At 48.1% G+C, this 14778-nt stretch overlaps 1 protein-coding gene across 1 annotated transcript in view; it reads right to left on the bottom strand.

The window, feature by feature from the left end:
* The window catches only part of DERA (deoxyribose-phosphate aldolase), a 42641-nt gene extending 28276 nt beyond the window's left edge, over positions 1 to 14365 (bottom strand). Inside the window, exons 1-5 of the mRNA XM_077340717.1 lie at positions 14216 to 14365; positions 7446 to 7543; positions 4041 to 4188; positions 1036 to 1131; positions 164 to 298 (exon numbers count right to left, since the gene is read on the bottom strand). Of these exons, the coding sequence (XP_077196832.1) occupies positions 164 to 298; positions 1036 to 1131; positions 4041 to 4188; positions 7446 to 7543; positions 14216 to 14246 (508 nt within the window). The 5' untranslated portion in view covers positions 14247 to 14365. The remainder of the gene's footprint in view (positions 1 to 163; positions 299 to 1035; positions 1132 to 4040; positions 4189 to 7445; positions 7544 to 14215) is intronic.
* Positions 14366 to 14778: the final 413 nt, after the last annotated feature.

Raw genomic sequence — 14778 nt, 5'->3', positions numbered from 1 at the left:
TTACTCAAGTGCTTGAATATTTTGGGGTTGTTTTTGCCAGTGTTTTTACTTTCACGGGTGTTGTTCCAAGGGATTATAATGACGGCCAATGTAAACACACCTTCTCTGGAGTTGAGCATTCCACATTCATTCCTCGAATCGCAAAGCGGATTTGCACGCTCACCTTCCCACTGGCCTGTCAGGACCAGGGTTCTGTTAATGACCACGTCAATCTCTTTGGCGCCATCTTCCACAGCTATCCGGATCTCCTCCAAGCGCGTCTTCAGGGCCGTCTGCCCTGCCGGGAACCCCGTTGCCACTGAGAAGAAGCACAACCGCAATCCATAAAAGAAATACTAGCAAGCTGTGGAAGTGGTGTGACGGCCCTCGTAGTCAGTGGAGGAACCAGAAGGACTCCCATATTACCCACCTTGGCAGTTAAGACCTTCAGAGGTGAGCCGGTGGTGATGATAATGATGATGATGAAGATTACATTTGTTACCTGCCACTCCCAAGCAGGTTCGTGGCGGGTTACAGATGTTCGGTTAAAACCCCCCATTAAAACTCCATTAAAATGGACAGAAAAATACCAATACAGTAGACCAGTGGTTCTCAACCTTGGGGCTTGGGACCCCTTTGGGGGTCGAATGACCCTTTCACAGGGGTCGCGGCAGGGCAAGCAGCTTAGCTGGGGGGAGGGGTGCCATCCAAACAACAGCCTTGCAGGGTAGATTGAGATACAGTGTTCCCAGGCCGAAGTCGCTCCCCCTGGCACAGTTTAAAGGAATTCCCAGCTGGGAACTCCCTTTTAAAAATGGCGGCCATCTTCAGGGCAAACCCGGGGACGCCGGTCACGTCTAGTTGCCCCCTCAGACGTGAAGTCCCCAAGGTGATTTTGAGGCTGTCACTTTCTCTGAACCGCCCCCGCATTACAGGACAGCTGCAAGATGAAGACGAGGAACGGAGAGCCCCCCAGGCCACCTTTATCACCATGGAGGAAGGGCGGGATAGAACTGTCCTAGGAGCCCTCTGTCCAAAGAAATGAGACAAACTTACCTGCTGCGACGGGGATGTTACAGTTGGCGGCCCTGAGCGCTTTCACAACATCGGCGACCCTCGCTGGATACACACAAACAGCGGCGGTTGTAATACCTGTAAAAAAAACCACCAACCACTCTGTCGATTGTTTTGGATTCTTGCCATTCCTCACCAATAAGCTACCTGCAGGGCCCGTCTTCCTATTAAGTGAACTGAGGGCATCCCAGGTGACATAGTGGGGACTACCACTGAAAGGGAGCACACCGCATATTATTTAAGTATATTCTTTACTTGTTTGGCTGGGTGGCAGTGTGGATTTGCTATTTCGGGCACTAAGAAAGCAATCCTAAGTAAGGACGGGCACCAACCAGAAAAACCCAGCCACTCTGCCAAACCGGTTCAGAAAGTTAAGGACAGGGTGGGATGGCCTCCTGGGGTCCTGGAAACTCCAAAATCGCAGGGCATCTCTAGATGACCTGCCTCTACCTGCCCACCAAGCCTGGTGAAGATTGGACTTGGGGGGGGGGGGTCCAAACTTATGGACCTCCAAACAAGTTGTCCCCCAGGAAAGTGCTTTTCGGGGAGATGTCAAGTATGGGTTTGGGAGTGTACAGAACGGGCTCTGCGTGGGCTCGAGGCATCAAACTCACGGGAGACCTCCCTGGGATGGTCCACTACATGCCCTTCTAGCTACATACAGATTGGATTTGGGTGGTCCGAGTGACAGACTCCCAAACAAGGTGCCCCAGGGAAACGTTTTTCAGGGAGATATCAGGTGCGGGTGCATGAGTGCGTCCCCGGGCCCTGCCTCCCTCCGCGGAGGGACGTGATTATGGAGCAGGGCCATCCCTTCTGCCCTGCCTGGAGCTCTCTCTTTTTCCTTTTAGTTAGGCTTCCTCTGGGAATATGGCTGGCTTCACCTTCCATGGAGGCCATTTTGCAGATATGCACACCACCCTGCGTCAGAATTCCACAGGCTCAGAAAAGCTGGGGATCTCTGTATTAAAGGTAAAGGTATCCCCTGTGCAAGCACCGAGTCATGTCTGACCCTTGGGGTGACGCCCTCCAGCGTTTTCATGGCAGACTCAATACGGGGTGGGTTGCCAGTGCCTCCCCCAGTCATTACCGTTTACCCCCCAGCAAGCTGGGTACTCATTTTACCGACCTCGGAAGGATGGAAGGCTGAGTCAACCTTGAGCCGGCTGCTGGGATTGAACTCCCAGCCTCATGGGCAAAGCTTTCAGACGGCTGCCTTACCACTCTGCGCCACAAGAGGCTCTAATCTCTGTATTACACCATTCTAATCCTAGTTGTTTCAATGGATTCGGAAGGGTGTAACTGTGCTTAGGATTGCCTTGTTAGTTGGCTAGAGATGACGGAAATTGAGCCTGGCATACTCAAGGCACATCCCGTAAGCCGAGCGAACGTTACCAAAACATGCAAGGAGAACGCTAAGAGGAAGCAAAACAAGCTCTGGATTCCCCCAGAGAGCAGCACGACCCACAATATCCTCCCCCAACTCCACCTGGATAGCACTCTACCTCTATCTATGCTTCTGTCTACTGAAACGGCACATACGCCTAAATGAAACATAATTGCATACATTTGCATAATTTGGTTTCAAAACGGGTTACTGCAGGGCAGAATTTCAACTTTCCTAGTTCATACAATCCCTGACAAATAGAGCTAAAACTGGGCTCTGTGCTGAAACCAAAGAGCCTTAGCAGATGAATTGGCCTTCTACTGCCATCTAGCAGTATGAATCAGGAGGGACCATGGCTCAGGGGTACAGCACAAGTGGTGCACAGAAGGTCCCAGGTTCAACCCAGGCACCTCCAGTTAAAGGAAGAAGAAGAAGAGTTGGTTCTTATATGCCACTTTTCTCTACCCGAAGGAGTCTCAAAGCGGCTTACATTCGCCTTCCCTTTCCTCTCCCCACAACAGACACCCTGTGAGGTGGGTGAGGCTGGGAGAGCCCTGATATTACTGAAGAAGAAGAAGAGTTGGTTCTTCTATGCCGCTTTTCTCTACCCGAAGGAGTCTCAAAGTGGCTTACATTCACCTTCCCTTTCCTCTCCCCACTACAGACACCCTGTGAGGTGGGTGAGGCTGAGAGAGCCCTGATATTACTGAAGAAGAAGAAGAGTTGGTTCTTCTATGCCGCTTTTCTCTACCCGAAGGAGTCTCAAAGTGGCTTACATTCACCTTCCCTTTCCTCTCCCCACTACAGACACCCTGTGGGGTGGGTGAGGCTGAGAGAGCCCTGAGATTACTGAAGGAGAAGAGTTGGTTCTTACATGCCGCTTTTTCTCTACCCGAAGGAGTCTCAAAGCGGCTGACAATCGCTTTCCCTTTCCTCTCCCCACAACAGACACCTTGTGAGGTGGGTGAGGCTGAGAGAGCCCTGAGATTACTGCTCGGCCAGAACAGCTTTATCAGTGCTGTGACGAGCCCAAGGTCACCCAGCATGTGGGAAAGAGTGGAATCAAACCCGGCTCGCCAGATTAGAAGTCTGCACTCCTAACCACTACACCAAGCTGGAAGTGGGAAAGGTATTTGGAACAGTACAAATGAACAAAAGATATGAGCAGTTCTAACAACAGCAACATTTGGGTAATCCCAACCCAACAACAGTTAGGAAGGGATAACAACAGCAGTTAGGGACATGCTGAGCATCGAAGGTCACCTGGCAAGGGACCAGGCTGTAGGGGGTTCCCCATCATCGGCCTCATCGGAAAGCCTGGCGGAAGAGCTCTGTTTTTCAGGCTCAACGGAACTGTCTTGAGTTCCGATAGGGCTTTGATTTAGTTGGGGAGCTCGGTCCACCAGATTGGGGCCACGGTCGAGCTATCTAGCCAGTAGCATTCTACACGGAGTTGAAACCCATTACTGGGTTAAGATGGGAGGAACTGAGCTGACCAAGCAACACCGTACATCAAACACAGTGGACTGATAGCCAGTCACTAACGGTGAAGACGACAGTATCAGTCTGGGGGTTTGGGAGACCAAACGACCCACCCTACCTTTATCGTGCATGTCCACTGCTTGCAACAAGTCCTCTCGGATGGGATGCTTGGCTTTAAAACACAGCCTGCAGACGTTCGAAGGGGTGTCATCGCCCGAAAGGGTGGTGAGGTCTATGCAGGTGACGGCTCTCAGAAGCCAAGCTGCCTTTATTTATTAGAAAAATGAACATCGTTTCAGAGGGCAGCCACATCGCCACCGGCAGAACAGCGAGAGACGAGTCCAGTAGCAACTCAAAGGCACACAAGATCTCCAGGGTAGGAATTTGTTTAAGTTGTTCATCAAAAGCCCTTAGGATTTAGCCATGTGGATGAGGGAACCATTCAGATTTCGCTTCTAGGAAGGATGTCTCACAAACCAATACAGTGTGGCACTTAGAGGAGCCTTTCTCAACTTTTTTTACCATTGAGAAAACCCTGAAATATTCTTCAGGCTTCAAAGGATGCCAGAAATGGCACAATTGTGCAGAATATAGTTGGGAAGCATAGCCGTGTACATGCGTAACTGGGGCCCCTCCCAGTCCTACCGCCTACAGGCCCAGGAGGGGGAGGGCGGTCAACATGACCACATATGGTCATATCATCCAATAAATGTTTAACAAATTTTAAAACTATGTAAAAATTAACTCCTAGTCATTTGGGAAATTCTTCTGGGGCCATCAAGATGGGCCTGGAGGGGACAGGAAGGGGAAGGGACCCAGGTTGGATGTATCCACAGCTCTGCTTCCCAACCATATTCTGCATGATTGAGCTTCTTCTGAAGGTTCTAAAATCCTGAAGAATGTTTCAGGGATTTCTCAATAGTAAAAAAAAGTTGAGAAAGACCGCTCTACAGGAAGGGCAGAAGAAGAAGAAGAAGAAGAAGAAGAAGAAGAAGAAGAAGAAGAAGAAGAAGAAGAAGAAGAAGAAGAAGAAGAAGAAGAAGAAGAAGAAGAATCACAGAGTTGGAAGGGGCCATACAGGCCATCTAGTCCAACCCCCTGCTCAATGCAGGATCAGCAAGAAGAAGAAGAAGAAGAAGAAGAAGAAGAAGAAGAGGAAGAGGAAGAGGAAGAGGAAGAGGAAGAGGAAGAGGAAGAAATGGTTTTCATGTCCCACTTTTCCCTACCTCAAGGAGTCTGAAAATGACCTCTGTGACGGTTACCCCACAGCAGACACCTTGTGAGGTCTGAAAGAACGGTGACCGGCCCAAGTTCTCCCAGCTGGCCTCATGCAGAGCAAGGAGTTGGCTTTTTTAAAACTCTGCTTTCCTCTAAGAAGCCTCAAAGCAGCTTACAATCTCCTTCCCTCCCTCTCCCTGCAACAGACACCTTGTGAAGTGGGCGTCTGAGACAGGCTCAAGGTCACCCACCGGGCTTCACGTGGAGGGGGGGATCAAACCCGGCTCTCCAGACTAGGGTGCACAGTTCTTACCTAATGCACCATGCTGGCTCTGCACCATTTTCCTGCAAAGTAGCTGCAGTTTCCTTCCTTCCCAACCGAAATAAGCTGAAGGAGAACGGATAATCAGCTGCCAGCAAGGGATTCTGGCCTTCCCACTTGTGAAATGAGTTGTGAAGACAGATGTAGTGGAAATGCTTCCAAGAATTGGTGTGAACTTGTGTGTGGGGGAGATTTGATTTTTTTTTTAATCAAGAAGTTATTTTTATAATGCTATACGAACTAGACAGCATATTTCAAAGCCAAACTTTCTCAAAAGTTCAAGGTACTCAATGACAAGGCGTCAGACTCAGCCAGCCGGATCACGCATTGCACTGACTCCATCCATTTTTAAGAAGAAGAAGAGTTGGTTTTTAGACCCCACTTTGCCCTACCTGAAGGAGTCTCAAAGCAGCTTCCAATTGCCTTCCCTTCCTCCCTGTTATTGAAGTGGGGCTGAGAGAGCCCTGAGAGAACTGCTCTGTGACAACAACTCTAACAGGACTGTGACTAGCCTAAGGTCACCCAGCTGGCTGCATGTGGAGGAGTGGGGGGGATCAAACCCGGCTCTCCAGATTAATATGTCTCTCTTCTGCAACTGTGGTATGCTGGCAAAATGATCAAGACTACCATAGTCAGGATCCTCTTAGGATATTAGGGTTGCCAACCTCCAGGTTGTGCCTGGAGATCTCCAGCGATTACAGCTGCTCTTGTAATTGATAGAGAACAAGTCCTCTGGAGAAGATGGCTGCTTTGGAAGGTGGGCTTAATGGCATTTTGACCCACTGAAGTTCCTCCCCTTCCCATTGAAGCCCTTCAAAATCTTTCAAGTATTTCTCAACCTGGAGCTGGAACCCCTATAAATAAAGTTGCCAGCAATGGGTTGAGAAAGACCAGGAGATGTTGAGGGTATAGCCTGAGGATGGCTGGGTTTGTCTGGCTTCATGTAGCCCTTCCTATAAGGAGCCCAGGGCAACGTCCTTGGAGAGCCAGTTTGGTGTAGTGGCTAGGAATGCGGACTTCTAATCTGGCATGCTGGGTTTGATTCTGCGCTCCCCCACATGCAGCCAGCTGGGTGACCTTGGGCTCGCCACGACACTGATAAAGCTGTTCTGACCGAGCAGTAATCTCAGGTCTCCCTCAGCCTCACCCACCTCACAGGGTTGTTGTGGGGAGAGGAGAGGGGAGGGGATTGTAAGCCGCTTTGAGCCTCCTTCAGGTACAGAAAAGCGGCATAGAAGAACCAACTCTTCTTCTTCAGTAATATCAGGGCTCTCTCACCCTCCCCTACCTCACTGGGTGTCTGTTGTGGGGAGAGGAAAGGGAAGGCGAATGTAAGCCGCTTTGAGACTCCTTTGGGTAGAGAAAAGCGGCATAGAAGAACCAACTCTTCTTCTTCTTCAGTAATATCAGGGCTCTAAGGGTGCCAGCAGCTCAAAACGTTCGGGGACCTCTGCTCTAACCACCACTTTGGTTTATTTCGATAATAAATGTTCACCGACTGAAATTGCCAGAGATGAGCAAGAAAGCAAACTCCAGCTGCCAGATACAAGAAGCAATACTTAGACAGGTTAAAATTCATTAGCCGCTTGAAAATTAAAAACAAACCCCCAAAAAGTATGTGTGAGAGAGAAAGGGGGGGGGGGACGATGATTGCTTTTGTACAGCGAACTGTCGGAGAATGAGGATAAATGGGCCAGCACAGGTAACACACACACCTATCCATTCATGAATAAAGATGCCTTAAATTCATTTGTGCTTTTACCTCCCCCTACACCCTTTTCCTAGCTTGCTTGGATAGTCATCTTTTTGTGACTCATCACCATTGTCATAAAAAAAAAAATGAATTGTTGAAATAAGACACAGGTGAGCCCAATCGTTTACATTTCCAGAAGCCTTGAATTAAATTCAGAATTAAAAGCCACCGAGGAAGAATGGCTATTCTAAGCACAGCTCAAGCAGAATACTGAAAGCCAGGACACTTACTTGCCAATTCTTCTTCACAGCCCTGCGGGTCTGAATTTGTTCTGCACGCCTCAGGACGGCCGGCTGATTCACCCGGACTCTGGCGAGCCAGCTGAGGTCTAGGGAGAGAAAGGTGTGGTTATCTCCACAGGCTGTTTGTTAACAGACCCAAGGGGTGGCTACTTTGACAGATGGAATATCAAAGTGACAAGCCAGTTGCAATGGGAATCCCAAATGCTGAACTTCCACCAGGCATTCGCTTGAGGCCGACCGACTGAGAACATCTGCTGGGCCCCCCTCAGACGCCTTTCCATGACTGAACAAATTTGATCTCCCCAGTGTTGTTGTTATTTATGTTGTGTTATAAATTGTTACTTGGTTGTTATGATGTTGTACTGAAACCGTATGTTATAGATTAAATTATTATAATGGATGCTTTAGGATGCTTTGGGCTGATCCTGCATTGAGCAGGGGGTTGGACTAGATGGCCTGTATGGCCCCTTCCAACTCTATGATTCTAGGATTCTATAATGTTCCATGTAAACTGGCCAGAGCTGTAAAGAATGGGCGGTATACAAATCCAGATAGATTAGATTAGATTAGATTAGACAGACAGACAGACAGATCGAGAGATAGACAGACAGACAGATAGATAGATAGATATAGAGACAGATAGACAGACAGATAGATAGATATAGATAGAGACAGATAGACAGACAGACAGACAGATAGATAACTTGGTTTCCTCCGTTCTAAGCATTTAAGGATTAGTTCACCATGCTCAGGATTACAAATGTCAGCTTTCTGGGAGTTCTGAAGCTGTGAGAGGAAAAAAAGAACTGGGGAGTTGAGAGGACTTCATGGTGGACAGGTCTATCAGTGGCTATTAGCTCCAGTGGATAGAGGGAACCTCCACTTTCAGAGACAGTCAGTCTCCGAATCCCAGAGTCAGGAGGCAACATTGGCCTCCATGCCCTGTTGTTGGCCATCTAGAGGAACCGGCTGGCCACCACATGAGACAAGATGCTGGACTGGATGGACCACTGATCTGATCCAGCAGGACTCTTCTGATGTTCTTATGAAGGCCTTGGCCTCCATGCCCTGTTGTTGGCCATCCAGAGGAACTGACTGGCCACTGTATGAGACAGGGTGCTGGACTGGATGGACCACTGGTCTGATCCAGCAGGACTTCTGATGTTCTTAGATTCTTATGTTAAAACTTTTTAAGGGGAAACAGAAATATATGCCATATATACTTTCTAATCAACTTATTTGACTGGTCAGCTACATGCATTCTATAGTTCTCATCTCAGCTACCATATAAAAAAAAGAGTTCAAAGCAGAAATGCCCAAGTTTTCAACAAGACTCTTGGGAGTAAACTATACCAGGCATTATGAAACCCTATGGTTTCTTGACAGCCTTGGAAGGATTTCCTGAATGGGTGGGAGTCAATTCATTTTAAAATATATTTTAAAATGCGTTAAACATTTATCAGGTGATATGACCATATATGGTCATGTAGGCCCTCTCTTCCAAAATGGCCAATGATGGGCCTGGAGGGGGTTGGAAGAGGAGGGCCCCCGGGTGGGCGTGTCCACAGCTCTGCCTCCCAACCATATTCTATAACATCACGCCACTTCTGGGGTTTCTCGAAGCCTGCAGAATGTTTCAGGGGTTTCTCAAGGGTAAAAAAGTTGAGACAAGCGCTCTATACTAACAAGAGAAAGAGAAAGATACAAATTGCTGTATTCTGTGCATCCTGTTTTTTTGCCATCAGTGAGAGCAAACCCTTGTCTTAATAGCACTTCGATCATTCCAAAAGAGAACACCTTTTAGAAGGGGTATTTTTCAGTGTTTCGCTGGCCTTCCCCTCTTTCCATCAGCAAAAACAAAACAAAACAAAAGCTTTTTCTCCATATTTTTTTTCCCTACCACCCTCCCGGCTTTTACATCTCTATTCAGAATCAAGTCTGAGGGTTCAAGAGGGCTCGGAAAAAATAAAGGGGGAGAAAGCACTTCCCAAGAGTTCAGTGTTTTCAGGGTTATACATTTTAGTAGTCAAACATGCTGGCATTTCTAACTCTAAGAGAGGGTTTCCATCCAAATAATACACTTTCTCTGGCTTACTATAGGATTTGTTTTCTACCGTCAACTTTTATTCTTTCCTACAATGTAGACAGCCGGGGGGGGGGGGGGATGCATGTGACATGGTAGCCTGGGGTGTAGTGACAGGGGTGGGGTGGGGTAATATCCTGCCTTGTTTTTCACTTTTTACTATGATTGTATTTTGAGTTTTTATGTCCTTTTCATGGGGTCTTTAATGGTTTTTATGGGACTTCTGTAACCTGCCATGAGCTGGTGAGTGGCAGGGAATAAATATGGTGGTACTACTACTACTACTACTACTACTACTACTACTACTACTACTACTACTAGTAGTAGTAGTAGTAGTAGTAGTAGTAGTGGGCTACATAGACTTTCTCAACCAGGGTTTCATGAAACCCTGGGGCTTTTTGATGGACTTGGAAGGATTCCCTGAGTGGGTGGGAGTTAATTGATTTTTAATTTTTTTTAATTGCTAAACACTTATTGGGGGGTATGACAATATATGGTCATGTCAACCCACCCTCCTCTCCCAAGGGCCAATGATGGGCCCCGAGGGGGTGGGAAGGGGAGGGGCCCCAGTTGGGCGTGTCCACAGCTCTGCTTCCCAACCATATTCTGCACCATCACACAAATTCTGGGGTTTCTCGAAGCCTGAAGAATATTTCAGGGGTTCCTCAACAGTAAAAAAGTTGAGAAAGGCTATTCTACTGAGTATCCTTGCAACATTTCTTATTTGTTTAAAAAGCCCCAAAACTATTAATCATTTCAAATACATAAATATGCCACATAGTACAGTTTTATATGATCACTGTATTGTTATTAATGCATTTATGTTACTCAATAAGTAAAAGAAGGTTAGGGTTGCTAAAAAAGTATTGCACAAACCCATTTTTCCAAATTTCCATGTTGGGGGGAGACCTATTTTTTCTCCGGCTTCAAAATTTTACACCTCTACATGCCTTTTGCCGAATTATAGAAAAGAGAATGTCTCGTAAAAAAAATCAAACCGACAGGAAAGAATCAGAAATCACTTCTAGGCTCACATAATCAAAACATTTAAAAGCTTTCTTCTTTCCATCAGGAACCCTGGAAAAATCAGAGCTCCCAATTTTCTTGGAAAAGATGTCAGGGCTTCTATGTATCCCTTTCACTGACAGGGGATGGAGGGGTAGGAATGCAGACCCAAGCCAGGAAACGCCTGGGGATTTGGGGGTGAAGCCTGGGGAGGACAGTTACCTCTGTGAGGTAGAATGCCATTAAAGTCCATCCTCCAAATCAGCCATTTTCTCCAGGGGAACTGATCTCTGTAGTCTGGAAATGAGCTGTAATTCTGGAGGATCCCCAGGTCCCACCTGGAGACTGGCATCCCTAACTGCCTCGATGTCACCATCACGTACATACATACAAACCCTTTATTGGTGTAGCAAAAAAAGAAAAATGTTAATGTCAATGTTTATTGTATATTTTAAGGTGTTTTAGGGCAGGGGTAGTCAACCTGTGGTCCTCCAGATGTTCATGGACTACAATTCCCATGAACCCCTGCCAGCAAGTGCTGGCAGGGGCTCATGTGAATTGTAGTCCATGAACATCTGGAGGACCACAGGTTGACTACCCCTGTTTTAGGGGACTGGACTGGTTTTTACTGTTTTATTGTAAATCACTGTGAGTCCGAATGGAGTGTGGCGGTATATAAATTCGAAAATAAATAAAATAAAATAAAAATAAGTACAGACACAGTGCAAACCCAAGTTTGCCAAACAAAATGATTACAAATAATCATGGGTGGTTACAAACGGACACAGCATTAATCCATTAAACAGCTAAATCCTGGATTAAAATCAGTACAATGGCATGGATCTCAACAGAATCCTTCTCACAATCCTATCCAGGTATGGTGTTATGTTCACCTTGCAAAGGGAAAGCCTCCAAGCTAGTGGACAGCTCTCAAAACGTGAACAATCTAAGATTAAATGTTCCAGTGTACCTGGATTAGGATGCCCACTCAGGCACAGCCTTTGAGAAACAGGGATCTTATTAAACCTGCCTTTCACCAACGTCATCATTGCGTTTTGACGCTCTTTACCACTCCCAGGAAATGTCCCCATCCCGTGCTGCCAACTGTGAGGGACCTGCCAACCCTTACCTGGTCCCACCTGGAGCTTGGCAATCCACCCAAAATGTGCTTTCACTTACCTGCCCTCCCTTTTCAGTGTAACCCATTGTATCAATAACCCAAGAGGAAGGGGGGAAATAACTTTTCTTGTGTTTCCAGTCGCCCATGAACATTGATTGGCCTAGCGGATGTTTACAAGCCTGAACTCAAGTTCTCTTTCCGTCCCCGTCCCTGTGAACAACACAGCTTTGCACACAGGCAGCCTCCCTCCATGCAAATGATCTCCGTCTCCCGAAAAACATGCAAAAACTGTCACTCGTCAAACGCGGCAGGTCACGACTGCCCACCTTTCCCTGAGCATGCAGGTCAGCGTGCTGCGTTAGAATCGGCAGCATGTGTGAAGACGCCGGGAGTGTCTCGCTGAAGAGATCTCTGCATTGAGGTTCATTAAACGTGGGGGTGTGAGCATTACATTTCTGAATGTGTCATCTGCTCATCATCTGAATAGGCATGGAGCTTCGGGGATAGCAAAAAGTAATTAAAGCAGTTAAGCTACAGCTAATTAGCCAACTTCCTTTAATCCCGAGTTTTTTCCTCCTTCTCCTTCTAACGATGTGTCAAAAACTTCCGAAACGGTACAGAGAAATTTCATGGGAAATAGCCAAATTTCTGTAACTTGCAAGTCCTTCAGTCTTTGCGCCTGAGGATATGATAGTTTAGTTTCTCGTCTGGCAGCTTAAAAACATATATATATATATATTTTATTCCACATGAGGTCGAACTTCAATTCATAGCCACACATACAAAATGTAAATGCATTTGTATATGAATATGCGCTAGTGTGGGGGGGGGATGTTGGGAACAGAAGAACAAGCGATCATGAAAATAAATAGCGACGGGGATATTATTTCTGTAAAATTAAAATAATAATCAAGAAAAGTACAGGGACCATTTGCAATTGCAGTGACTGGGGAGAATACTAGCTAGTTACTTCGGCTTACTCCGGATTACCGAGAGTGGCGGGTAATAAATCTAAATAATAATAATAATAATAATAATAATAATAATAATAATAATAATAATAATAATAGATAGATAGATAGATAGATAGATAGATAGATAGATAGATAGATAGATAGATAGATAGATAGATAGATAGATAGATAGATAGATAGATTTTCTGAAAATTTTAAATCAGAATAATTTCCGGCTTGCTTCTTCCCTTGGGATCTGCATAAATGTATTTTTTCTAATTCCTCAAGTAGTTGAAAAGAATTGTTTGACCAGAAAAAAAATACCTATTAAGCTTTTGTCAATATCAACCTGCTGTCAATATCAAAACCCCTTCCTCTTTGACAAATCTTGCATGTCTTTCCATTCGTTTCCCCCAAATTCCCATTTTCCCTATAATGGCTGTAGGAATTTAACATCTTGACACATGCGCAGTCCCTACAGCACGGGTAGTAAAACTGCAGCCCTCCAGATGGCCCTCGCTGGCAGGGGCTCATGGGAATTGTAGTCCATGGACATCTGGAGGGCCGCAGTTTGACTACCCCTGCAGGGAGCCATATACCTGCATTTCTTCCAGCCTGCCTTTCCTTATCACTGAGACAGATTTTTCCTACCCCTCTGTGTACTTTAGACCCTGTCAAAACAGGAGGGCCCTGCCAGTGTCCCTGATTGGCAGAGGAAAGGCAAGCAAACCAACTGGACCTTTAGCACCGAAATAGCAGAGAGAAGTTTAATCTTTGAACAATTTCTCCCCTTTGCAAGGAATGCTCCACTGCCTGTCCTCCTCTCCTACACAGCTACTGGCACAGTAGCGTTATTAGATTCAAATCTGGGAGGCACCGAGTTTGAATCCGTGTTCTTCTATCGTGGCTTCCTGGACGAACTTCCCAGGCGCCCTATCCTACCTCGCAAGGGTGTTGTGAGGGTTAAAATGAAAGTCTGCAGAACAACGCAAGCCACGAGAAAGGTGGGGCATTTATGAAGTGAAGGGGCAATACAGGAGCCCTGGCACCCTGGCACTACCCAAACCAGAGCAGGGAATGAACCACGCAGTTAACCAATTCACCGCCTTCGATTGGGCTGCAGGCTCCATGGAATTGGTGGGAGCCGATGGGCCTCCGTCTGTGCTGCCACCAGCCATCCCAAACCTTTCTTCCTACAGAGCACGCCCTAAAGGTGGCCAAACCAAGGCTCTCCAGGTGTCCATGGAATCCAATTACCATGAGCCCCTGCTGGCAGGGGCTCATGGTAACTGGAGTCCATGGGCACCTGGAGAGCCACAGTTAGCAGCCCCCCGCCGCCCCCCTTCACCAAATATCCCCCGGGGCTCCAGGGCAGGATGCAAAACCTCCCACCAGCGTCTCAGGGCTGCCAGCCTCCAGGTGGGACCTGGTTATCCCCAGTTCTCCCGCCCACCTCCAGGCGACGGAGACCCGCTCCCCCGGAGGAAAGACCAGCATGGGACGGCAGGAGGGCTCCGTCGCCTTGTCCTCCCTCCCGGCTCCACCTCCAAAGCCTCCCGGTCCGGGCCAACCCAGAGCTGGCAACGCAGCTCCTTACCCAGCTCCGCGCCCTGGTTTCTGGCCGCCATGAGCGCGGCGCCAGCGGCCCCCAGAGCCCCTCTCCGCCCGGCGCGGAGCCTCCTCCCCTTCCTGCCGGCCCGCCGAGCCCCGCGGAAGGAAGGAAGGAAGGAAGGTAGGCTGGCTGGCGTTGGGCGCTTTACGCACGGCCGGCTCTGCCTCTGCGCCAGGCCAGCTTCCTCGCGAGTAAGCCCCGCGGGCCTGCCTGCCCAGTAGGGTGGCCCAACGGTGGCTCTCCAGCTGCCCCTGGACTACAGTTACCATGAGCCCCTGCCAGTAGGTCCTGGCAACCAAGGAACGGCTGGTGAGCCCTGGGGGAGGTTGACCAGACCCGGGTTGGGAAGCTCTTAGCGATGTGGGGGGGGGGGGGGAGGCAGCCTGGGGGATGGGGTTGCCAGCCTCCCGTTGGGACCTGGGGATCTCCCGGAATTATAACTCCTCTCCAGAGTGCGGAGATCAGTTCCCCTGGAGCGAGCGGCTGCTTCGGAGGGTGGAATCCGCGGCGTTGTACCCCGCTGAGGCTGCCTCCCGGTGGGAACCGGG

Source organism: Paroedura picta, chromosome 5 (genome assembly GCF_049243985.1).
Source record: "Paroedura picta isolate Pp20150507F chromosome 5, Ppicta_v3.0, whole genome shotgun sequence".
Taxonomy (NCBI): domain Eukaryota; kingdom Metazoa; phylum Chordata; class Lepidosauria; order Squamata; family Gekkonidae; genus Paroedura; species Paroedura picta.
The sequence above is the reverse complement of the archived record's forward strand: the minus strand, read 5'-3'. Positions and strand labels throughout refer to the sequence as shown.